The sequence below is a fragment of the Pleurodeles waltl genome, chromosome 12 (genome assembly GCF_031143425.1).
Source record: "Pleurodeles waltl isolate 20211129_DDA chromosome 12, aPleWal1.hap1.20221129, whole genome shotgun sequence".
NCBI classification, from domain to species: domain Eukaryota; kingdom Metazoa; phylum Chordata; class Amphibia; order Caudata; family Salamandridae; genus Pleurodeles; species Pleurodeles waltl.
In genome coordinates this window covers 614,177,719-614,204,936 of record NC_090451.1, presented here as the reverse complement: position 1 = coordinate 614,204,936, position 27,218 = coordinate 614,177,719, and the positions used below count along the sequence as shown (strand labels likewise).

Genomic DNA, 27,218 nt, shown 5'->3' with positions numbered 1-27,218 from the left:
AACCCCAATGCTATCTTGTGGGAGAAATAGGCCTTGCAGCAGGGAAAAAAACAAATTTCAGAGATGTTGACTATTTGGACATGTTAAACTTAAAAATACATGCCCAAATGTTTACATACAGTTCACCCTGCCTTTGGGGCTAACTGTGGCCTACCTTTGGGGTGACTTACATGTATGAAAAAGGAAGGTTTAGGTCTGGCAAGTGGGTACACTTGCCACGTTGAAATGGCAGTTTGAAACTGCACACACAGGCTCTGCAGTGGCAGGCCTGAGACTTGTTTGAAAGTCTACCTTAGTAGGTGGTGCAATCAGTGCTGCAGGCTGTATCTAGGTACATATAAAGCATTTTACTAGGGACTTACAAGTAAATTAAATATGCCAATTGTGGGTAAGTCAATGTTACCTGGTTTTAGAGTACAGAGCACCTGCACTTTAGCAGGGGTCAAAAGTGGTAAGGTGCCCAGAATCCTAAAAGTCAGCAAAATGGAGCCAGAAAAACAAGGAGGAGGAAGGCAAAATGTCTGTGGATGATCCTGCAGAGCAGGCCATTTCCAACATATGGCTTATAACTAGAATTAAGAAAAAAACAACCAGGAATTTTTCATTGTGAATATTTATGTTTCTACTGACAATTCTGTGGGGCTTTGTAAATATCTTGATAAAACTCTATCAGAGTTACCTCACAACCTGTAGGTGATATTGAGGGGGTGATTTCAATCTTCCTATGGATGGAATCTTAGGTAGGCTGTTGAAGAGCAAATTTCCAAGTTGTAAATCACACTACCAAATCAAAATATGCGGCATGAACAAAATTCTGATTAATGTGTGGAGACTACAGAACCCTGCGGGTAGCAATTATACATTCTGCTCACCACCACATCACTCTTTTTGGATAATTGATTATCTCTTGACTAGTAAGCATCTTCTCTCTATAGATACTTATCCAAACATAGAAACAATAATAATATTGGATCATGCATGTGTATCACTGGATCTTACACAAGGCTATTTTTCTCCTCCACCTAAACAATGGCATCTCAACAATGAGCTCCTAGACAGCAACACCTTTAGAGACAAAATTTTAAATGCAATTAGCCAGTTTTTATCTGAAAATGATGCTGGGCATACCTCCCCCATAAATAGATGGGATGCGCTGAAAGCCACAGATAGAGGGCTACTGATAAAACTTGTGTCTATTAAAAATAAAACACTGTCTAAAGATTTGGCAGTCCTAGAATCTGAAATTGAAAATGAAGACATGCAGCTTACATGCTCACAAGTCTCCCCCGATCTTAAATTATGCAACCTAGAATACGAATATTATAAATGCTCAGTAAGAGAGCTAAAAATTGGGTTGATATTTTTGTAGCAGAAAAAAAAAGTGTAAAACAGACTTGGGAAACTGCAAGCAAATTACTTGAAATATACTAAAAAAAAATGCCCATTCCTGCCATCAGGAATGCAAATGGGGTAACTGTGACTGGCACAGGACATCCTGGACTTTTTTCAACTCTTTTACTCTAACCTTTATACTGCTAGTATGCCAGTTGACCCAAAAAAGAGCAGAATACTTGGAGTTCATGTTTCTTCCTCACATAGACCACTATGATCAATTATTTCTCAGGTTCAGCCTCTAAAGCAAAGATAGACCCACATCACTAACAAATCTTGATTGCAAACTATTTATGAAAAGTTTGGTGCTCAGACTTCAAATAGTTGTATAAAACATTATCCCTGCCCCAAACTGGATTTCTTAAAGGTAGATTGGCCGCCGACAACTTCAGACTATTTTTCCATCTAATTGACAAAGCTAGACTCATCCACTGCCCAACTGCTGCATTAGTTGTTGTTAGAAATGGGGTCTTTGGTTGACAGTCAGGTTATCCCCTGTTCAAGCAAGGACCCTCACTGTAGTCAGGGTAAAAGAGAATCACCCTCAGCTAACCCCTGCTTACCCCCTTGGTAGCTTGGCAGAGCAGTAGGCTTAACTTCAGAGTGCTAGGTGTAAAGTATTTGTACCACCACACACAGTAACTCAATGAAAACACTACAAAAAGACACAAGACCAGTTTAGAAAAATAGCAAATATTTATCTAAACAAAACAAGACCAAAACGACAAAAATCCGACATACACAAGTCAAGTTATGAATTTTTAAAGATTAAACTCAAAAATAGCGCTTAGAAACAAAAATGCTTCGATGAGGTGGTAACACGACGTTGTGACGGAGTCATTCCCAACAAGCCGACACCAGCGGCGCCGGACACGGAGTCGCGTAGACCCCCAAGTACAGTACCTTTGGTGAAGAGTGAAAAAAAATCGATGCGCGAAGTCAGGGATCGCTGCGGCGGTGCAAAACGTTGAATCCGTGCACTTCGAGCGGTGTCAGTCACGACGTGGTGTGGAGACTTCCACGGAGTCACGGACTTCAGCGGGGCTGCAGCGGCGTCGGGCCTGCGAAGAGCGTCACGTTCCAGCAAAGGTCACGGCGTCGGGTGCAGGCGGCGTCCCCGGATTCAGCAGCGGCGTCGGTCCTAAGTCGTCCGAAGTCGATTTCCTTGGATTCCACCAGCTTTCCTTTCAAGGGCCCAGGGACTGGATAGGGCACCACTTTTCAAAGCAGGAGTCTCTCCAGAGACTCCAGGTGCTGGCAGAGAGAAGTCTTTGCTGTCCCTGAGACTTCAAACAACAGAAGGCAAGCTCTAAATCAAGCCCTTGGAGATTTCTTCACAAGATGGAAGGCACACAAAGTCCAGTCTTTGCCCTCTTATTCTGGCAGAAGCAGCAACTGCAGGATAGCTCCACAAAGCACAGTCACAGGCAGGGCAGCACTTCTCATCAGCTCTTCTCCTGGCAGAGGTTCCTCTTGTTTTCCAAAGTGTTCTAAAGTCTGTGGTTTTGGGTGCCCTTCTTTTACCCAATTTCTCCTTTGAAGTAGGCCTACTTCAAAGTAAAGTCTCTTTTGAATGTGAAATCCTGCCTTGCCCAGGCCAGGCCCCAGACACTCATCAGGGGGTCTGAGACTGCATTGTGTGAGGACAGGCACAGCCCTTTCAGGTGTGAGTGACCACTCCTCCCCTCCCCTCCAGCACAGATGGCTAATCAAGATAGGCAGGCTACACCCCAGCCCCCTTTGTGTCACTGTCTAGAGGAGAGGTGTGAACAGCCCAACTGTCAAACTGACCCAGACGAGGAATCCACAAACAGGCAAAGTCACAGAATGGATTAAGCAAGAAAATGCCTACTTTCTAAAAGTGGCATTTTCAAACGTACAATCTTAAAATCAACTTTACTAAAAGATATATTTTTAAATTGTGAGCTCAGAGACCCCAAACTCCACATGACCATCCGCTCCCAAAGGGAATCTACACTTTAATCAGAATCAAAGGTAGCCCCCATGTTAACCTATGAGAGGGACAGGCCTTGCAACAGTGAAAAACGAATTTAGCACTATTTCACTGTCAGGACATATAAAACACATTACTATATGTCCTACCTTAACTATACACTGCACCCTGCCCTTGGGGCTACCTAGGGCCTACCTTCGGGTGTCTGACATATAAGAAAAGGGAAGGTTTAGGCCTGGCAAGTGGGTACACTTGCCAAGTCAAATTTACAGGTAAAACTGCACACACAGACACTGCAATGGCAGGTCTGAGACATGATTACAGAGCTACTTATGTGGGTGGCACAACCAGTGCTGCAGGCCCACTAGTAGCATTTGATTTACAGGCCCTGACACCTCTAGTGCACTTTACTAGGGACTTACTAGTAAATCAAATATGCCAATCATGGATAAACCAATCACATACACATTTTGTAAAGGAGCACTTGCACGTTAGCACTGGTTAGCAGTGGTAAAGTGCCCAGAGTAACAAAAACAGCAAAATCAGAGTCCAGCACACATCAACAACCTGGGGAACAGAGGCAAAAAGTTAAGGGAGACCACGCCAAGGATGAAAAGTCTAACAGTTGTCAACACAGAAATGCCTTTGATAAGGTTTCCTTGACATTTTTGCATTCAAATTTACACAGATCTAGTCCGTGGATAATTTTATACATATGGATACTGCTGTTTATTCAAACCCAACAGCAACGGTGATGGACCAGTGGGTACTTATCTGAATCATTCCCTTTAACTCAGGGCACTCGGCAGGGCTACCATCTGTCCTTACTCCTTGTCCCATTATTCACTGAACTACTCCATTTGGCACTCAGAGGTAATCAAGACATTAAATACATCTCTTTCAAATCTGGCAAACAACTGGTTGTGTTGTATGCTGATGATGTGCTGATATTCACAGAAAAGGCTGAGCAAGCTGTTCCGATCATCATGGAAGAGATTGAAAGATATTCAAATGGCTCAGGATATTAGCTTAATAGAGATAGATCTGAGGTTTTCCGACTCAATGTTCATTGCTCCTCAGCAGTGGTTGGGAATTCTGGACTGAAATAACAATCTAATGTTCTCCAATATCTAGGCATCTGGTTTGCTAAAGATTTAATAAGCTTATTAGCCATTAACAAAAAGGAAATGCTATAAAAATCTAAGACCTGCTGGCTGCATGTTCTCCTAAATATATCACATGGTGGGGCAGGATCGAAATGGTAAAAATGACGGTGGTTGCGTCTATTTTTTTTTTACTTTTTTTTTTTTTTTTTAGTAAGTGGACACGTACATCTCAGAATTTTGATGGAAGGGTTAAAAGGACATGATTGCCATGATCACATTAACATTGAAAACAAATCTGCAGGAGGTCTTAGTTTTCCTGACTTCCTTGGATACCAACTTGCATTTCTGGCTTAGCAGGGTGCAGGCGACATGGGGCCAGATGTAGCAAAGGGTTTTACCCATTCTGTGTCTATGGGAAAATGTTTTCGTACAAATGGCCCATAGTCTCTCAGGGAGCTTGATCTCCAACCTGGCTGCTACTAGAATCCCACCTATTTCCCTCCTTGCCTCTCAGATCCACGTCCTTCATAGGCCACATATCTAAACTGAATCTTGAAGACTCAAGGTCCACAATTTTGGATATACCCCAAGCCCTGCAACAAATAGATAAGTTACTGGATAAACGGCTGTGTGGCTCCTCTCAGTCCTTGTCGTGGAACAATAATAAAATCAAGTTAGAAGGGAGACTGCTATATCGGGAACACTGGGCAAATAGAGGCATAAATACTATAGGAGATTTGGGAACAAAGATATACCTATAGCTTTCTCCCCTTTAATTGCAAAATTTGCTCTTCCAGACACAGAATTTTAGAATTTCCTGAAACTGAAAGGTGCACTCATAAGGTTGGCCATCCCTCATATCCCAACCTTCCAAGCTCGCTTCGTAACTATAAGAAGATTGGTTACGCTGCATCACATCTCTAGAAAGGCTTGAACCTAATAAAACCTGTTTAAGGAAAGGTATAAAAACAAAATAATTTGAATGCATGAAACCTTCACATAATCATTCTTTCACGGAAAGCAGCATAGGAAAAGATTTTGCACTTCCCATTTGTGGCTAAAATCACCCCGACTTTAGCCCAGTCAGGATACTAGTCTATTCACAAAACCCACTAGGCTCCAGCCAGTCTACACAAACTAGGCTTAACTAAGACAAATACTTTCTGAAAGTGTGAAGAGGTGGTGGGTTCATTGGAACATATGTTTTTTTTTAAACTGTAAACTGGTCTAACCCTTTTGGGCTAAAACACAATCCTTAGTCAAAGACTTCTTCAAAATACCTTTTGAGATAGACTTTCTGATGATTGTGTTAAGAGCTTTTGGAAACTCAATCTCATCAACACTATCAACTCAAAACTCATCAATCCTTGAAACACTCTTGGCTTTAGGTACTAAAGTGATTCTGATGGAGTAGTAAATTGACATCCCTAATCTCTTTAAAAAAATGGTGGTCTATGTGCTGGGAAACCAGAAGCACTGAAAGCATTGATGTTTATCAATTTCCACCTATTTCGCAGCTCAAGACAACTATGGGTTATCTTTGATGTATACCTACAGAAATCCAAAATCCCAAAGTTAGCACCACTCTATTCACTCTGTAGTTCTATGGTTGTGGCTCAATGACTGCGGCTACTTATTCAGCCGCTCTGAAAATCCACTAGATGAGTAACGGACCTCGTAGGAATCGTCCAGCTGAATGATCCAAGCTGACTTCCTCAACAGATCACTACCCCCTTTCCTCTAGTTCTACACTTTCCTTCCCTTTTTTTACTGTTTGTGTTAGTTTTCCTCTTTCTTTTCTTTTCATGGGCACTTCCTTAAGGACAGCATGACATTTTAGTCTTGGGAGGACTACCCTACCCATACTTGAGATGTGAGCTATATAATAATACTTGCTATAATTCAAGTATCTGTCTCCTGGTACTGTATCTTATATATGAATGTAGGTGTTATTATTATACATGATGAGATCTAACTGCTTTCATTGAGTACACTCACTGATGTCTGCTTATCGACTGGAAGTGTACCTTCTTCGTTATAAAATGCAATAATAGGTAGAAGTAAAAAATAAATAACATAGAACCTTCTAAATAAATGATGATCCCAGAAAAGTGTTATTTATCACGTGTGTTAAATAATGCACGAGCACTTGAGCACTCAGAGGTCTATGTATTGGCCAGAATGACTATCCCACACACCTTAACCAAGTAACACCACTTTTTATATATAATCCACACACCTTAATCGAGTAATAACATTTTTATACAATATTTATGAAATTCCATAACAAACTTCTCTGGAATAGCTCGAGGCAGACGGGTTTTTCACTATATTAAAAAAATCAACGAACAACAATAGATGTGAGACCTTGTGCAGCACCGCCAAATACTAATGCATCCCAGGACTACAATATCGGTCTATTACGAGCCTAATTCCTTTCTACAGTTGGTACTAAGTCTTGATGAATTCTTAGGGCAAGCCTTGACTATGCCATTTACTGCGTTGAGAAAGCCCAGGGCAAATATGGCCAATAAACTGTGCAACACGCGTTGGTAAATCTTTGAATTAATTTGGAAACTTTGAAATTATGGCCTCCCTGATTAAAGCAAAGTAATCGTGGGATTTCTTCTGAATTTAGTTCACAAGTATCAAGATCCACAAAAGTAAAATGTTTGGTAATTGGATTAATGGTGGTCTTTCCGTTGGTTTCAAGTTACTTGTTTCCACAATTTGTCTGAATACTAAGGCCAATCCCAGTGACAACAGTCACATATGCCAACGTGATTTTGTTGTTCCATCATTACAAATCTGTAAATAGCAATAGATTAAAGTATTATCACGCATTCCCACACAAATCTGAGAAATGCAGTACGTCTGACATTTCTATACATCTTCCCACAAATGTGCTCCTTCTTCAAAATTCTCCAGCTGTCAAGGGAAACACAAGGAAGGCTGTGGGTATTTTTTTTATAAAGCACTGCCCATGTTTATTGTCCTTCACACCAGTGCTTAATTTGTCAATAAAGAGGTGCTGGTGCCCAAAACCCTTCTCATAAACACGTGGATGCTGCAATTAAATGTGTGAACACGGAATAGTAGGCGGTGTAATCCTGAATCCATCTCGGGCCTCTGCAATCCATATAAAGCCACTCCCTGCCCCTTCAACTCACTCTTGCAGCTTTTAAAGTTCTCCCTTTGTGACGCTTTTTCGTTTTTCCTTTCCTCTGTCTTTCCCACATGTGTCTTTTGCTCGCAGTAAATGCTTGAGGCAGAAGAATAAGCCCTCAAAAATAAGTGCTGGTGCTCAGCACCAGAAACAACAAGCACAAATTAAGCACTGCTTCACGCTCCGGATTGCTTTATAAAAACTGCAGTGTGGTATTGCACGTAGAGCAGAACATAGCGCAGCAACATATTTAGTAAGAGCTGCGTGGCAATGATCTCACTAGTGGAGCAGGCACGTAGTCTGGCTTTTGTGCGTGATTCTAGGGCCCAGATTTAGAAAAGTGTCATGCAACCCACCACAGCAGGCAAAAATGCTGTGCTGCATTGCGTGACATGGGGAGAGGAGGAGAGCGCATATCTCCATGATATGGCAGCTTCTCCCCCACTCCTGAAGAATTTTCCTGCTGAGCATCACACACACCTTTGCACCATAGTGCAAGGGTGTGTGCATAAGTCTTTCTTCGGTTTTGACCTGGATGAGTTCCATTCCAGTGCAAAGTACCACACCTAGGTAACTTTTAAAGCTTCTCCTACTTTGTATATGTGCTGCCCAGTCAGCACACATGCAAAGTCAGAAAAGACAGGAGGAATGAAGACATTTCTCCTTTTAACACCTGCTTTCAAGTGATGTTAATTTTTCCACAAAACTATGTCTGCTATTGTTAGTAGATAGGGTTTTGAACAAAAACTGTTGGTAGGAGCACAGGAACGCAAATGTACCACTCATGGAACACCCCCTTGATGCAGATTAACACAAAGACGTCCGCTGATTGGCAATACTTTTAATAGAAACAAGCGCAAATACCAATTGACGCTGGTTTGCAAATGCCAAAAAGGTTTTTGCACTTGGTCTGCATTAAAAAGGTAACACAAACCCTTTCTAAATCTGGCCCTAAGCCTTTGTGGAAGTTTTTTTTCACATTAAATGCAAAGGAGCTAAGCTTCCGCTAATCTATATTGTGTTTACACTACCCTCCATCTCGCACGGACATGACAATATATCATATGATGACTATTGTTGATGTTATTGTCCTAAGTAATGACTTGCAAGACACACTTAATAAACAGAGATCATTCCCACAGACTTTCTCCAATCGGAGATCACCAAAGTCTGTATAGGAACAACACCTCTCCCGGTCCTAGTTGCTGACGTAACTCATGAATTGGATTTTAGGATAAGTCTGCGTGCCAACAGATCTGGTAGCAGAGGATGTTTCCGATTGGAGCCGACCCAAAATTGACAAACTAATTAGCTATAGATCAGGATACTGCACCTTCACGGTCCAGACAATTTTCCCCGACATTTATATTGACCCAGCCCGACCTTGGTTCTGAGAAGTCAAGGCAGCTGAAGAAGAATGACGTGAGTATTATGTGCGACTGCAAGGATGCGAAAAATTAATTAGGTGCATAGCAGTTGGGAGTCATATCTGGAGCATTATAGTAGAATGCAGTAGATGGATTTCGAGAACAATTATTATGTGGCACTGATCGTTAGATTTGTGGGAGTAACAGTTCCATTATTCTTGATGAAATTCTTTGGCTGATGAAATTGGCTTTTACAATTGAAAAATATACGAGTATTTTATGTATACGTTGTAGAGCTAAGGAGAGGTTCCTCAGGTTAGAACACTGAATTCTTGAACATGCCTGCTATGGTGAGGTGTGCTGTGAGGCCCTATCAAGTACACCAAGATAGGGAAATCATTTTCCTTGCACAACTGTACTAGCTGAACTTAGTGGCAACTGGATCTTTACTGCACAGGACTGAATCAACAGAATATAGTGACTTTTGCAGGTCAAGGAATCACTCTCAGATGAAAATAGGTACTGTTCTTATTATTGTAGAAATTTCTTGTTTAGTGGAAGTTGGCAAACAGTGAAAAAGTTAATAAAAGTGGCTTAGGAGCGGCCTGGTGGTTGGAGCATTGCATCATCTGTCTGGCAAAGGCCATAGCCATGCTATGATAGGTTGACCTTTAACAGAGACACACTGGTATTAGCTGATGGATTGTTAACTTGTTGGTGCAGAGTAAGTGAGATAGTGAAATAGAGAGTGACTGAGTGATTGTTAGGAGTGGGAAACCCTTATCCAAGAAGAAAGATGTGAGTAAGGTGGATAAGTTTCCTCCTGAAGGTACCTCAGTGAGAGAAATGGCTGCAAAAAAAAAAAAAGGGTTACACATTTTCATGTGACTCACCCAATGGCATGAATACACGTTTGAAGATGGGGATTCCCATTGAGTGGGATCTTCCATATTCTTCGAATGAGAATCTAAGAAGGACAATGTATGATTTAAAATGACAACCCCGGCCTGCACAATTTGGATCTCCGGACCTTTGAGCGCAAATGGCATGCAAAAAGAAATGAAAATTTTGATTTAAAAATCCTCATGGAGAAGCGCGCAGGACGAAGAAACGGAGTGAGGAAGTCATTGAGACTGTTGGGGCCTATCCTTTAATAATAAATGAGGAGGATAAACAAAAATGAGACACAGAAGCAGAGAGTGAGGAGGAAGATTCCTTTATAGACAAAGTCCTCACCATAAGACCACCCTGTACGATGCAGCAGCTGCTGCTGCCCCGTGCGCCACAGCCCCGGCAGCAACTGACATCGGGACAGCTGTAGAACCCTCTATGTGAGCTTGGGCACCCCTGAGTTAATTCAAACTGTTGTTTCACCAAGTGCTCAGGTCTCCATACCACTACATTCCTCCCCAATCACTGTGGTTGGTCCTCCGATTAAGAAAGTTGTCAGTACTTTATGATGTCCACTTATCCCAAGCTTGCCTAAGAACTCGCATCGAGACCTGGAGGCTTGGGACTAGGGTCCCCAGAGAGAGAGTTTGAGAAGAAGCAGGGTAAGCATTTAGATAACTAGTATGGCTTCACCAGTCAGTGGGGCTGGTGTAGCACCGACCCCACAGTGACTTAATGTTGCCAATCTAAAAGAAAAATTCAAAGAAATAGAATGGAAATTTATGAATTAATTTCCTAGGAAATTATCGATGAGAATAAGTTGTACTACATGAACAAGGAAGCAACGAGAGTGGTAAGAGAGGCACATGCAAATATGGAAAAAGTGGCGGACGAATGTGGAATTTACATAACCCAGCAAAAGAAGTTGTGGAAGAATGCTCAGATGACAATGAGCAAGAAGGATTTACAGATTCTGAAATTGAGTGGGTTGAGGACACATGTAGGGGAGTTGATTGAAAACATTAGGTAATGCAGGGAAACAGAAAAGTTTAATGAATTGAGGATGGGGAAGGAGACGTTCAATGTGAAACAAGAGAGAGGATTTAAGGGAAGTATAGAAATGAGCAATTAGAGAGGTAGTTAAGGAGTGTCCTTTGCGAAAAGTGCATGGAGGAGCATACCTACATCGCATTGTCACGATCAGAACTTTTCCATTTTATAAGCACCCTTCCAAAACTCAGAGAAAATCCTAAAACGTGGTATACATAGATGGAACATATTGTGACCATCTCCAAAGTTTTGTGGGAAAACTTGGATGTATTATTTGTGGCGGTGGTGAGAAAGGCCTGTGGACACAGGGTAAAATGACAGTCCGTTAGTTGACACATGAACCACATTGGGTGGTAGGGACAAATGCCCCTTCACCCTTAGTCAAAACTATATATGACAAAGTTATAAAGTATCTAAAACAAACGTTCCCTAAAAGGAAATGAATATGACCAAGATTTTTTGAACCTATCAAAAGCCATAAGAGTCAGTACATGCTTACTTTGAGAGATTGATGCAGGAGTACTGATGGCACAGCAGGAAGAACGACTTGCTGGGAGGCAACAATGGGAGGTTTCTTGCATCCTTTGCATGGGCTCTGAGGCCTGAGATTAGCAGTCAGATCATCCGATGTGTCCTTTGCTGGTAGAGCAAACTGGCTGACAAGTTCTTACAGTACGCATAATACTTCTGTGACATGCTGGAACAAAGTGAAAGAGGTTTAAGGAGAAGTCCGATAGCCCAAACATAGTTGGCACAGAATAGAAGGGCAAGGGGAATTAAATTCTGCTCCACGAACCTGAGATGGATCACAGTTATGAAATGACAATGCAAGGAATCTCCATGAACTGCAATTGGGATGCAGAGGAGTGGGGAGAGGTTGAGGTAATAGATCGGGAACCAGCATAAGTGTTCTAAACAAAAAAAAATAGATGACCTCATGCCACATTTACAAGATGGGGCAATGAAAGCAGGAGTGCGGCTATAATACGAACCTAATCATGGCCTATCCCACAGCTGTGAGTCCATCAGGGCAGGGAGAGCTTCCTCTCAATTCCCAGACCCCCTGTGGCAGGCCTGAAAGTTCCTAAATCTGACATACTGCTGAGTTCCTTTAATCCACTGCAGATGCAGGGAAGCATCCCACATCTCCAATCGAACCACAGAGTACCACAAAAACCAATGATTCCTCAATGTGGTCCAGTCCAGTTGGAACTTCCTCTCCCCCTCTTTGTTAAACCTTTGCAAAACTGCGTATAAAGGTACAGGGGATTTTTCCCCACAATTTGGAGTCACTCTGGACTTTAACATGCTTGTAACTGGGCACAGAATGCTGCTGGAGGGACTCACAAAGAACTGCCTTGGACTGGTGCTGCTGTGCTGACCTGTGTGGACACTTGGAGGAATTGCCACTCTCTGCATCCCATTGCCTGTGCCTCCAAATAAATCAAATGGCCTTATCCTCTTCCTTTCGAACTACTGAGTTTTCAAAGTACCACCTCTAAGGGAACAGTATTGTTCTCACATGAGGTGCTGATGGGGGGCGCTATGTAAATTTATTTCTCCGTGCTGCCGCTCTTGTGAATATCACAGATGACCTGGTCCCTGAGCACCGCAAGGGACTATCTGATGTAGTGCAGTCTAGCTCTCATCATTCGATCCCACTACTCCAGCCATTGGAGGGTCTCCAGGGCATGATCTGAACCCTGTTTATTATGTTCATGTCAAGAAGCAAATTTACAAGCCATATTTGGAGGAGGGGTGGAGAGGACCCCACCAGATGATCCTCATCACCAACACTGCTGTGAAGTGTGCTGGTCTTCCAAATTGGATACATGCCTCGCATACGAAGAGAGCAAAGCATGAAGAGGAAGAGGGGGGTCAACATCCACTAATTATTAAAGTAGCCTCAGGTTTAAGTTGTCGGAGGCCATGGACACGCAGAACCTCTCTGCTTCCAAAGCCTCAATTAGACAAGCATTTTCCAGAGCGAGAGACTGATGAGTGCTATCATTCCAGCAGCCACTGTGATTCTGACCACTGGATTTAAACTACAAATACAAAATTCATTGAAGGCTGAAACTAATCTGTCACATAAAAGACCGTTAGGAGGTGAGGCTGGTGCGGTACAAGAAAGCTCAACCTCACAGAACAAGAGATTTCAAACACCTTTAAGGATCGAGGGTCGTTGGAGGAAGCTGAAGCTTGGTCAAAAACCACAACCACCCAAAAAAGACTGTTGAAGGCAAAGAAAAGACCATAGATGATTAGGGAAGAGTGAATTAAAAGAGGCCAAACAGGTTGACCAGCCGGATATCTTGGATGAGACCTTGAATTCAACCAGTGCCAAATGACCTCTAAGAAAGGGAAATATCAACCTGAAGCATTCAGGCACAGATTGGACATAGCGTGCCAAAATCAAGTTTGACTGATGACTGCCTGACTCCCGTTGACAAGCCTCCCTGAGACAGAGACAAACCAAAATGAGAGGATATTCACAATGACCACTGAAAAACATTGAAAAAACAGACAGAGAATTAGGGTAACGATCAGAGGACAATCATTTCTTTTGGTCTCCAGTTCATGCAGAATATAAATTCTCATAGCTTTTGATATAGGGTAGTGATGATAGGATAGTGATAGAGAACTAACCATTTTCATATGAGACTTCCTTGATTTGATTTAAGCGAATATGGCGGAGCAACAATGCAAAATTTTGCCTTTAAATGTGAAAGTTGCTATTTCTGTTACTATGCTTGAATGGATCTTGGATGTTTATTTACTGAGGGGAGATATCCCTCACATCTTAACAAATTCCACTCTTGAGTCAAACCTCCCACCTCCAAGAACAAGGTCCTACCTGTCCCCAGGCATGACACTGTTCACAGGTATAGTGCATATTACCAAATGCTGTTTGAACATGGGGAAGTTGTTAAGTAAGGAAATTGTTTTATCTACTCTTAATTTTCACCTATGCGTCTGAAGGAGCAACATATTTTCACTTGTCCCTCCTATTCCTTCTCCTGCTCTGTTTTCTTAAATCTTTTCTTTCTGCAAGGCTCGCTTTAACTGTTTTACTCCGACTTTGATGATCCATTAAAAAATGTGCCAATTGTCAGTGATGCAAATCTGTATTCATGGGCCATTAAATATGTTTCTTGTTCTTACAAAGGGTTTAAGTCAAGAGATCAGCATGAGTATATGATGAAATTATTTACCCCGTGACTAACATAAGGAGTACTAACCAGAGCTTACATGATGTAACCTGTGAAATTAACAAGTGAAATAGTGTTTCTAGATGAGCTAAATAAGATGATAAAGAAAGACGAAGGAAAGGTAGAAAGGAAGACAAGTGCAGAGCACATCATTGGAATGGTTAATGAGACTCCAAAGGAACCACACCCAAGATTTAACACTGATGTGACCAAGAAGGGATCTCAGTGTATAGTAGGGCAGCCAGACGGAAATGAGACTGTTGAAATATTGGGATGCAACGAGTGTGGGCACAATTATCCAGTTAAGGGAAAAACCTTCTCAAATTTAGAGGTAAATATAAAGGGCATCTATTATGTTTATGGTAAGTCAGCTTATTTTTATTTACCACATAACTGGACAGGTAATTGTTTTGCACCCCCTAGTTTTCTCTAGGACTTTTAACACTAATAAGTTTGATTTTCCTCTTGAGCAACACATGGCTGTAAACAGATTCTTAGCAATATCTTTGGAGCACTTATACCACCTATACAGGTGGCATTAAACAATGTGACGATCAGAGGGTTGTCCATCTTGATGGACCAGCTTGCTACTCACACTGCAGGAGCCTTAACTGTAAGTAAAAAAGAGTTGCCTGCAATGGGAGCCATTATTATGAAAAATTGCCTTCAGTTAGATTTACTTCACGTGAAGGAAGTCAGAGTTTGCAAAGTCATTCACGTTTGGGAATGCTGTACTTCCACCCTGCACATAAAAAAGCAGCTTGACGTGTATGTTACTAACATTACAAACATAAGCATACGCATGAATTAACTGAGGTGGAACAATCAGATGCCTGGGAAGGCTTAGGATCTATAATCAGATCTATAGTAAAGGGATTTACTAGGACAGGAGAGTGGCTTGGTAGTTTAGGCGGAGGGATTCTAAAATTACTTTTAACCTCTCTTTTGCTAATATTAATTGGCATTGCGTGTGTGCTTATCTTTTTTACATTTTGCAAAGGAATATCATCTCCAATGGCATGGATTGTGGTGATAAGAAGCTGTGAGCAATTGAAGGAAGAAAGAGTAAGAGGCTTGACGTAAAAGTTGAAGAAATGTAAAATGAACTCTATGACACCTTGAAGGTTTTGGGAGAATTCAAGTAGAAGATTCTGAAGTAAATGCGTGATTTTTTGTAATAAAGAAACAAAGTCATAATTAGAAATCATCAGGGGTGGAAGCAGGGGTTGTGTAAGTTCTTTTTCCTTTTTCACATTACACTCAATGGAGATCAGCCTATACTAACCTTAATTGTGTTTACACTATCCTTCATCTTGCATTAACATCACAATATATCACATGATGACTATTGCCGACGTTATTGTTCTGAATAAAGAATTGTGCGATTCACATTAATATACAGACAGCATTCCCAGAGAATTTCTCTCACTGTACCTAACAAAGTATGTTTCAACTATCCCAGGGAACTTTGTACAGTCTATCAATTGAGTTACTTGAATAAACCCTGAAAAAAGACTGAAATTCAATGTACTACTACCATGAGAGACTCTTTGGATGAATGTATTCAGTAATAGATGGTTTATTCTTGCTCGTTTCCTATTGTTGCAAATCTAGGGGTGGGTTATGAATTCTGCACCACTGGCAGAGTTTGTGGAGTTTTGCCCACTCTGCACTCCATATGGAGCATGGAGTTCCAAAAAACCTCGCAGAGCTTTTCCTCTCCCAATGTTAGGTTGGTGAAAGCCAGTGAGAAAAATCACACGCTAGATCACCTCCCTGCGAGATTTCTCAATGTAGGCAGTTACAGCGGGCCACTACTGCTCGCATTGAGAAAACTGAAACTCTGTTGAGGAAGCTGCCACCTGAGTGGAAAATCTACTCAAGCAGCAGAAAGAAGTAGCATCCTCTTGTGCTGCACATTGTGCCATTCACAGTGATTTTAAAGCACAGGACAACCTCCAGTCACTAATAACCAGTGCAAGCAGCACAACTTACGGCTCTACCGCTCGTGGAAATCCACGAAGCATGGCAGAGTATTTTTGGCACTTCGAGGAGTTCCCCATAGCAGGTGTATGCTTATCCTGAGAACCATGTAACTGTATAGAATATATGAATGTCTTTGTCTAAGTCCTATTTAAGGACATGTAGATCTCTGTACCAGAGAGACCCTTATCCCTATCTTTAGAAGGTGAATCTATGTTGGTTTTCACTTAGCAATGTACTGCGTTCACTGTACTTAGGAGCTGTACACTTTGCTGCTAAACTTGTTTATGGCATGTTTCATGTAATTGCCTATGAATTATTTATAAAGAATGTCAAACTACAATGCTAGTCTGTCATCGTTACATGAATGTTTCAGCATTTGTTATCAAAGTTGATCTATTAGAAATAGTGAAGGATCCAACCAGGGAACACCAAAGTGTGCATAGGAACTACACCTCTTTCGGTCCTAGTTGCTGGTGGGCCTCTTGAATTGGATTTAAGGATATGTTTGTGCACCAACACTTCAGACTGTTGCCAAATGTGAGTTAGCTGTGTCTTGCATAGGATTTGAACTGGAAGTACACGCTCCAGTACAAAATGCTAGTAGGAGACAACTCCAGTGAGGTCATAGAAGTAAGATGTGTGCACATTATGGTAAAGCATACAGTTTACAGGTAGGAATTGAAGGCTTGACGCTTTTCTTGTGCTGATTTTGACACGGTGCTAATTTTGGGATAAAGCCAGATCACGCTAATTTAATAGTTCTGACTTTGTGCCAAGACTTACGTTTTTTCCAAAGGCCTTTTTTTTCCCCAAAGACACATATGTTAGGATGAGGATGGAACAAAGAAGTCTGGGCACAGCATGAGGATCAATATTCTGTGAAAAACAGTTTTTACACATGTAAACTGTTCTGTCACTGCTGTTTACCACACTTGGTGACACTTTGCAATGCTTTTTGTTGTGTGAGCACCTGCTCAAACCTGTAGAAAATATGACTGATAGTCTACATTGATTGATTCATTCATTTATAGTACTCTCTCAGTCTGTGTGTGGTGGCTGCGCAGAGGGGCAGATCATCACCACTTGAATGAGACCTTCAAATTTTGTATTATAAGTCTCTGTTTATCGGAAGAGCTGAGCACACATCATTTGGCTGCGTTGCTTACCTGGTCTGGAAATTTACAACTGGTGCACGGTAATGTAGGCACAGATGAACTCCTCATTAAGCTCACTGAAGACAGAGTTAATTATCTTTCCTTGGGGTGAAGTCTTCCACCTGATTGCAAACCTTTGCTTTGTGGAATCATTATATTTAAATGAGTTCACTCGTAATGCTGAGGCAGAGATACTTCCTCAATTTCCTGCATTTCCTCCTTGAGCTCAGATTTCTAAAAGGCGCACAGTTTCTTATCCTGTCAGCTACTGCTGGTCATCTGAGGATCATGGAGAGAGGTCAGTGTACGGCAAACTCCATTGAGAGGAATATGCTGTGCTGTTTCATCCATCTGTTCACATTTTGGGGTAAGTGGGTAACCTTTCTGTTTTTGAGGAATACACAACCGTGGAAAGTACTTACTGTTCGTCCTTGAGCTCCCCCAGGGAATGGTAGATCAGCTCAAGCAGGGTTCCCTCGCATTTCGCCCAAACTCTAACATAGCAATAGTCATCTGTGACCAGTTGTGTTCGCCAGATTGAATGGTTATAGGTGTTTTCTAGTTAACCCACAGTACAGTGACCACCTCCTTTCCGGTCACTGTGGACACTGTTTACAGTTCTAGGTTTTGTGTGGTAGCCTAATGCATTCTGTGTGATGTAGTCTTGTTTTGCTTCTTTTACACTAATTAGACAAACCCACAAGAAATCAATGATTTGTAGGTGAAAAGTTCAGGAATGGAGACAAAACCCGTAATGACCTGGCTTTAGGTGGTCACCCTAAAGATAACTGCAAATGCTTAGAATTAACAAAAAACTTTACCATACATATATAGGAAACGTTGTCTGTTTTACAGTATTTGTAGTCATTTTGTGAATGAAAGAGTAAACCACACAAATATGTAATTCGAAGAAACTACACTTTAACCATGGAAATGTCTCACAATATTCCAGTAATCCACCGTTTCAGCTTGGTTTTATTTGGCACTAGCGTATCAGGTAAAGTCAGGTAAATACTATTTGAGTAGGTATACCTTTGCAAGAATTCCTAAGGGTGTTTTTGATGTTCTCGCCCCATTATGCTTCATTACCATATATTATCAGGGATTTGGTGCTGCATCGTCAAAACACATTGCGGTGTGGTGGCATCACATTTTGGTGCAAAACTTATTTTGCACACAAAATGTGGTCTACACTGCCTTTTGCATCGCTTTGCTTTGAATAGCACCGGTTTGCATTGCAAGGCCGCACATGCAAATGCCTGAATAGCATAGTCAATCTAAGCCCCTTATATGCAGATGATACAACACTCAAATCAGTCAGCATAAAATCCTCCAACTGTACCAAAGTTCCCTGTAAATGAAATATCTGTGCCATTGTGCCCTATAATCCAATTAGGTGTCCAATATAAAAGAGGCTCTGAAAAACTGTGCAGTATTTGTTTTGGTGCTAAAGTACTTTTTCCGGGATTTATAATTTAAGCGTCATAACTAGACTGTAAATTTTGTAAAAAATGTTGAAGTGTTTAAGTATTATATATAATAATACATGAATCCTACAAAATTGCATAAAATTACTTTCTTTCACTGTAGTCTGATCAGAACATCAAATCTGACCTCTAATAAAAATAATGATGTCACCCCTCACCTATACTTTATTACATTTCATTCGTGGCAACACAATGGCTAGACCCTATACTTATTTTACATTTTTTTTTTTTTTTTTAAATTAAGCACTAAACCGTCAATCCCCTCAGCTATGCCAGGCCAGCACCAAAGGAGGCAGGGACTGAGGCACCAAATGAGTCTCCACATGGAGACTTTTTGGCCCTGCACTGTGGTACCCTGTTGTTATAGTGGAAAGCCACAAATTGCTCCTCAAATTCTTTTTGTACCTGACCCTCACCATACGTGCAATTTCAGTACAGAGGTTAACAAACAGCTCTGTGAATGCACTTCATTCCTCTGATATAGAACATTTTCACATCTAGTCAGAAACCAAGCAGGCAGCTCTGCTAATGTATGTCGTGCCTGAGCTGTTGCACACCTAGTTCACAGCAGAAAGCCACACAAATTTCTGCCACTGTTTTCCATTACTGAGGTTCTACACATCTCTTTGAAGACAGATACCCGCAAGCAGTTCTGCCAATGTACCTCACTCCTGAACTGTTTTTTTAATTTATTTTTTGCAATTTTATATAGCGCAAACACGACCCGAAAATTACTGTATCAAATCATTAACATTTATAAAGCGCGCTACTCACCCGTGCGGGTCTCAAGGCGGTAGGGGAAAAAAGGGGGGGGTTATCGCTGCTCGAACAGCCAGGTCTTTAGGAGTCTCCGGAAAGCGGAGTGGTCCTGGGTGGTCCTGAGGCTGGTGGGAAGGGAGTTCCAGGTCTTGGCCGCCAGGAAGGAGAAAGATCTCCCACCCGCTGTGGAGCGGCGGATGCGAGGGACAGCAGCGAGTGCGAGGCCAGAGGAGCGGAGGAGGCAGTTGGGGACGTAGAAGCTGAGGCGTCTGTTGAGGTATTCCGGTCCCTTGTCGTGGAGGGCTTTGTGTGCGTGGGTGAGAAGTCGGAATGTGATCCTTTTGCTGACTGGGAGCCAATGCAGGTGTCTCAGGTGTGCGGAGATGTGGCTGCTGCGGGGTATGTCGAGGATGAGGCGGGGCGAGGCGTTTTGAATGCGTTGCAGGCGGATTTGGAGTTTGGCTGTGGTCCCGGCGTAGAGGGTGTTGCCGTAGTCCAGGCGGCTCGTGACGAGGGCGTGGGTCACGGTTTTTCTGGTGTCGGCGGGGATCCAGCGGAAGATCTTGCGGAGCATGCGGAGGGTGAGGAAGCAGGCGGAGGACACAGCGTTGACTTGCTTGGTCATGGTGAGAAGAGGGTCCAAGATGAAGCCGAGGTTGCGGGCGTGGTCTGTGGGGGTCGGTGCGGTGCCGAGGGCAGTGGGCCACCAGGAGTCGTCCCAGGCGGACGGGGTGTTGCCGAGGATGAGGACTTCCGTTTTTTCCGAGTTCAGCTTTAGGCGGCTCAGCCTCATCCAATCTGCGACGTCCTTCATACCCTCTTGTAGGTTGGTCTTGCCGCTGGCGGGGTCCTTGGTGAGGGAGAGTATAAGTTGGGTGTCGTCGGCGTAGGAGGTGATGATGATGTCGTGCTTGCGTACGATGTTGGCGAGGGGGCTCATGTAGACATTGAAGAGTGTCGGGCTGAGTGATGAGCCTTGGGGTACGCCGCAGATGATCTCGGTGGGTTCAGAGCGAAACGGAGGGAGGTAAACTCTTTGGGAATGGTTAGAGAGGAAGGAGGCGATCCAGTCCAGGGCCTGGCCTTGGATTCCAGTGGAGCGGAGGCGGGTGATTAGGGTGCGGTGACAGACGGTGTCAAAGGCAGCAGAGAGGTCGAGCAGAATGAGGGCGACTGTTTCACCGTTGTCCATCAGGGTTCTGATGTCGTCAGTGACTGAGATGAGGGCGGTTTCAGTGCTGTGGTTGGTTGGGAATCCGGTTTGTGAGGGGTCGAGCAGGTTGTTGTCTTCCAGGAAGGTGGTCAGCTGTTTGTTGACGGTCTTCTCTATTACTTTGGCTGGGAAAGGCAGAAGAGAGATGGGGCGGAAGTTTTTCAGGTCGCTCGGGTCAGCCGTAGTTTCTTTAGTAGAGCGTTGACTTCGGCGTGTTTCCAGCATTCGGGGTAGGTAGCAGAAGAAAAAGAGGAGTTGATGACGGTCTGGAGGTGCGGGGCGATGATGTCGGCTTTGTTAAAGATGAAGTGCGGGCAGGGGTCCGAAGGGGCGCCGGAGTGGAAAGAGTTCATGATGGATTTGGTTTCTTCCGTATTGATGAAGGACCAGTTGATGAGGGTGATGGCCGTGGATGCCGGTTCGGTGGTGTTTGGTTGGGTCTGGTGTCCGAAGCTGTCGTGGAGGTCGCTAATCTTGCGATGGAAGAAAGTGGCAAGGGATTCGCACAGATCCTGTGAGGGCGTGACGGCGTTGGCGTTGGCGCTGGCGCTGGGGTTGGAGAACTCCTTGACGATCCTGAAGAGTTCTCTGCTGTTGTTCTTTATATGAGCACCAGTTATATTACACAAGGTCACATTCATGTATTTTAGGCAGAGGGATAGTAAGTGATTTGTCCAGAATCACAAGCCATTGAGCCAACTCTAATACTCAAACTTGAACCTGGGTCCCTAGTTCTAAAGTCCACAGCCCTTGGCCATAATGCCACATCTGTTACACATTGATTACAGGTAAGAGACCCACAAACAGCTCTGCCTATGCAACACATTCCTGGGCTGAAGTGCAAGTATAAGTCAGAGTCTCACAAATGAATGGCAGACATTACAGTGCAGACGGGTCTGTACTCGGCATGCCTTTATTCTGCAGGCACTACAATGCATTGTAATGCAGGCATTACAATGAGTTGACCTTTACAACTGCCTGCATTGTAAAGTTATTTAGGCTGGAATCTAGCGAACAATTGGGATTATATATATATATATATATATATATATATATATAGATATATATATTATTATATATACATATATATATATAAAACCAGTAGTCGCCACTAGGTAGTAATAGTTAGGACCTAGTTTCTATAGAAAAAGTTTTTTTTTGCTTTGATAATCATTTTGGCGCCATTCGATGAATTTTCTCGAAATTTTCCAAAACAATTCAATGCTCACTTCAGCTGTTGTCTGGAAAGTTTCAGGGTGATACATCAAGTGGCTGTTGAGAAAAAGGGAGGGGTACCCAAAATGTAATTACCCCATGTTAATTTCCATAGGGATTTTGAACACAACTACAGCTAGATACACAGGATGCAATTACACCAAATTTGGCAGAAAGCTAGCCCTTGGTCTTGAAAGCACCCTTTTCGTGATTTTGAGTATATCTATTCAGTAGATTTCTAGATATCAAATGAAAAACAAATTTGTGAATATAGGGACATGGATGCTCCACGGTTTCGGAGGAAAAAAAAAGGCCCTGATTGGCTGGATGCAACCTGACAGAAATGTTACGGCTGCTATTTTGTTTCTAGCATTGCCTGGGGTGGGGGGGGGGGGACAGTTTCAAACATATAAGTGGTCAGGATACAGGTACCCTGGCCCCATAGGACACAGAGGGGACCCTAAAGGGACCCCTCATATGCAAAAACATTCCCTTTTTCAGCTGCTCAGGGGTTCTTCTACAAATCTTGTCGCAAAGTAACTTTGGGCAATGAGTTATAGTTTCTTAACATAAGTGTAACTGTTGAATTTCTATTGTCTTTTATGGTTAAAACGTCAACCTAACTATAATGTCCCGGTAACCTTTTTTTTTTTTTTGTGGAAAAAAAAATTATACAAAATATATATATATATATATATATATATATATATATATATATACATACACACACACACACACACACACATATATATTACTTATTGGCGTTGCCACTAATTAGGGCATTTTTTTGTTTGCTAATGACTTTGGCCCAGTTAGACAAATCTTCACAAAATTTTCCAAAACAAATTTCATCCACCTCAGCTCCTATAAAGTTTTGCCGTGATCCAGGGTGGACTGAAAAAATGGGGGGAGGCCCAAAACACAAAATCCCCATGCATTTCCCATAGACTTCTTTAGGACAAGCTACAACAAAAACTGCTGAACGGAATTACACCAGATTTGGCAAGATCTGCATCTTGGTTCGCAGATTGTGTTATGTTTGTGATTTGGTGTAAATCCATTCTCTAGTTTTTGAGACATTAAGGCTGAAAAATAATTGTATAGCTGGACAGCTGGTGTTCAGATATACCCTGATTGGGCAATTTAAATGAGACTAGTCAATACATATTGGGTTGGCTTAAAACTGAACAATATGTTTTGGCAGCCATTACAAGACTCAGGAACTTGGTCCTTGTGTCCTGAAAATGAAGTAAAAATCTATGTAAAGGAACATGGAGCACACGAAGACCACAATGGGCATTACAGGCATGCGACAACATGAACAACATGCTGTAGCAGCCCTTAAAGGAATCTGGGACATGGTCACCATTGAAATACATTATAATGAATGGCTGGTTTTGAGAGTCACAAAAAGGAGCATGTCAAATGGTGCTAACAGATTTTAGTTGCAATGTAAATCACTTGATGGTGATACCATACACATTTTAGGATTTGTTATATGTTCTAAAGTGATTTTACTCTGTGAAAAATGCAGACATTGCTGGGATTTCACAAATCATGTTTGAGAGAAAACTTTTTTCACTTATGATTTTTCTCATAGAGTTAATGGAAGGTGCACAAGACATTAAAATGAGAGCATATTTTCTGTAAATTCACACTATCTTCCTTAGACACTTGAAAATTAATTCTGAAATTCCCAATAAAAGACGTACTTCAAACAGGAGCAGCCTGTCAGTTGATTTCCCTGTGTTCTACTGAAGCCTCCCAGGCAGTGTTGCCAGATTTTGAGACCCGTCTCAAGCCCAAAGTTGCCCAAGTTCAAGCCCAAACTCAGCCCCATGCAGACCAGTATCAACCCAAAAAACAGCCCAAAGTTGCAACCCTCAAATTATGTAAAAACAGCCTTCAGGAACCATTCTAAGCATAATTCTAATTTCTATTCAATATGTGTACAGTGGGATCTAGTTCAATGGGCACAAATGCACTTCTGCAATCATGCCCAAATTCTATTAATAAATACTGATTTTGAAGATCGGTCCCTACTATGATCTTTTAACTGACACTTCGGCCACCACAAATCTAAACCTGAACCTGGTATTGTTGAATGATCTTCACAAAAGCAGACTTTAGTCCATCTTAAAGAAGTCTAAGATCTACAGTGTTAAAACCCCAAACAGTACACTTAATGGATCTCATCTCACAGGACTAACACCACAAAAAGTACGTGTGCAAATAACCCACCCTACGGTTAAAGCAATTCCAGCATTATTTGTTTGGCAAGCTGTGAGGGTCTTCACAGTACAACAAGAGGCCCACTACTTCTAATTAAAATGTAGCAAGGCTGGTAAAGAGACACCCACTCCCCTCCCTTTCACTCCAAAGTCTTTCACCATGACCACTTTTCAGGCAATAAATGTTATACAGGACTTATGCTGTTGCCTTTGTATTGCAACAAATACTAGACTAAAGGATGGCACCTTGGCAAGAAGCAGATGTGTATGTTTTGGGACCAAATGAACGCAATTCTTGTGGAGTGTCTAGAAAAAAGACCCCTTTCCAAAAACCTTCTGAGGAACCTGCCTCTAAAATCTCAGCACTAATGCTCCCTCAAGTCTGTTAATACTATCACTGCTCAACATATCCCATTCCATTCACGTTCATCATTAGCACTGTCCCACTTACTTGTGCAATCTCGTTAGGCTGTACAGCTCCTTTACACCTGCCCCCACTCAGTGCTTTCAGTGGGACAGGTCCTAGAACTCTTCGAATTTGGTCTTCGAGGAGTCCTTTGTTCATATCTTTGAGATGGAGTGTGGAGAATTTTCTGAAATACAATAATATAGGTTAATGCAAGCATGCACATGGCTCAGAGTAGGCTTCACCCAGAGAAAGGGCTCATGACGAAGATGGAGGAGAGAGCATTAAAAGTCAAAGTCACTATACACCTAAAAAAGCTCCAAAATTAACATTTCTTACAAAGGCAGATGCCAGGTGCGAATATCAAACAGGTTTTCTAAATGAGTAAACTCAACAAATACATAGATAGTCAATAATCAAAGAACATCCAGGCTGCTATAGATTATGCTTGCTCTGTACCTAAGCATGCCAACATGCATGATGCTTTTATTCTCCTCGAAAGAGGGAACTTTACTATTAAGTGACAAACTCTTTCCCTACATCACTGTTCGCCTTCCCATCCATGCAATAGTTAAATACCATTAAGATTAAGAAGTGAAGGTTGGTAGATATTAGCACTTTACAAAAATGTCCTAGCATCACTTCTCTAAATCCGCCATTTATAAGGCAGTATTCCAAACCGCAGTCTTTCATTCCTTCTCCTATTATCTCTTAGTTTTGTTAAGTAATCTATGGATGACAAGAGTATCACACGCTCAACCCACATTACACAACATACTGCTTTCTTCCATTTACATACTGAGGCAGCCCAAATGTAGCTTTAGAGCTATAAAAAGCAAAATATGATTTATCATGCTGCATCCTACCTCTCATGATACCTTCTGCCCCATCAACTACTATTTGAAGCCCCATTAACAGCACACTGGCTAAAACCAGTGCCACATCTTTCTCTCACCTTTCCTCATGTTTTTCTCTTCTACTCCCTCTGCAGGGCTCTGAAGTTGCTTCGGAGGCACACGCAGTACACAAATAATCTATAGCATAAAACCAAAAATGTATCACACAACAACAAAATGTCCACCAAATTAAAATCTACAGAGTGCAACATACCTCCTCTTAAAATAGCCACAAATTTGAAAGGGCATGACAAGTTTCAGAAAGTTTGCACCCCAGTAGCAGTGCTGGCCCTAACTGGTATCGAAGCGCAGCTGCTGCAGCTGTATGTAGGAGGCACTGCTAGTCTGGGACCCGGTAGGGTCTACCTCGGCAGGAGTATGATAGTGGTGGCTTTATTTTGATGTGGTGCTGGTGCACGGCTGGCACATTCGTACATCCTGCTATATTTAGAAATATGCTGCACACGTGTTCTAGAGCAAGCAGAGAGGCACTGAAGGAGAAAAAATGCATGACCCAGTTTTGAAAACTACTTGGCTTCAACATATGCTCTTGAGGAAGATAAACATTGATTAGTCATCCCATTTAAACAAGAATAATTCCGCTGAACACAAGCACTTTAAGCCAGTGTTTTCAATTGGAAGGTATTGGCAGGTGCCTGCACTGTTTTAATTTGTAATGTTTTAATATCAATGAGCGCCGGTGCAATACTTTTAAATGGGGAGTACCAGTACTAGTAGTACCAAGTACTCTGGGCTAGTGAGTACAGTCACTTCAACATTTCCATTTACACTGAAGCTTTAATAGACCCAGTGTATTTATTTTGGATACCAGTGCAACTAAAGTATAAATGGTCTCAAGATGCCCCAGAGCAGTACTTCTAAAATCCATCCACCTCCACTGCCTAACACCCATTTCACCAAGACACGGCTTACAAAGCCACGGAGTCACCACCCTGTCCGAGGTTTGAAAGAAGCAGAGAAGGTGCTTCTGTGCACCCTGCAGACATATATCACTCCTAGGTTTTCATCTTTCTGAAAGGAAAACACTAGCCATTTGTTGTTGCTTTAAGGGTCTGCAAAAGCACAGACATGACAATAAACAGAACTTTAAATAAAATTGTATTTATTTATTTGCAACATAATATTTCTGCTTTTGTTCACTTTAATATTCAGGAATGAGTAACACAGCTCGCAAACACATTTAAAAGTGTTTTCTATTTATATTTGCTGTTCCATAGTAAGTACAGATAAGAAGTAAAAATACACTGTGCATAGGCATGCAATAGCGATTTTCCTCAAGCAGGGTCGTCATTTGATGCACTTTTGTGCACTGAAATACATTGACGCCCCTGCAAACATTACCCCTTGGGTGCGGGGGGTGGCGCTGTAAATGATAAGAGTAGTAACATTAATGCACACAAGCCATCACGTCTTAACCCCTTCGCTGCCAGGCATTTTGCCCCTCCTGTGCCGAGCCTTTTTTTGGCTATTTGGGGCAGTTCGCGCTTAGGCCCTCATAACTTTTTCTCCACATAAGCTACCCACCCAAAATTTGCGTCCTTTTTTCCAACATCCTAGGGATTCCAGAGGTACCCAGACTTTGTGGGTTCCCCTGAAGGAGACCAAGATATTAGCCAAAATACAGCAAAACTTTCGTCTTTTTTAAAAAAATGCAAAAAAAGGGCTGCAGAAGAAGGCTTGTGGTTTTTCCCCTGAAAATGGCATCAACAAAG

At 42.1% G+C, this 27,218-nt stretch overlaps 1 protein-coding gene and 1 long non-coding RNA gene across 4 annotated transcripts in view; one reads left to right on the top strand and one right to left on the bottom strand.

Annotated features, from left to right (window-relative positions):
- Positions 1-25,619, bottom strand: part of LOC138268343 (uncharacterized) — a 91,713-nt gene extending 66,094 nt beyond the window's left edge. The window contains exons 1-2 of the long non-coding RNA XR_011199980.1: positions 25,545-25,619; positions 24,635-24,776 (exon numbers count right to left, since the gene is read on the bottom strand). This is a non-coding gene — a long non-coding RNA (uncharacterized lncRNA). The remainder of the gene's footprint in view (positions 1-24,634; positions 24,777-25,544) is intronic.
- LOC138268342 (SLAM family member 5-like) overlaps positions 1-27,218 on the top strand; it is a 160,895-nt gene that overhangs the window by 35,390 nt on the left and 98,287 nt on the right. The window contains exon 1 of one of the 3 annotated variants that reach the window (XM_069217895.1): positions 17,520-17,645. The exons of 1 other annotated variant lie outside the window; for it this stretch is intronic. Coding sequence is in view for 1 of the 2 variants with exons in the window: in XM_069217894.1 (XP_069073995.1) it covers positions 17,567-17,645 (79 nt within the window). In the remaining variant the exon portion in view is untranslated. Of the gene's footprint in view, positions 1-17,519; positions 17,646-27,218 lie in introns of those variants that run through there. One more of the 3 variants, XM_069217894.1, reaches the window with a different exon arrangement.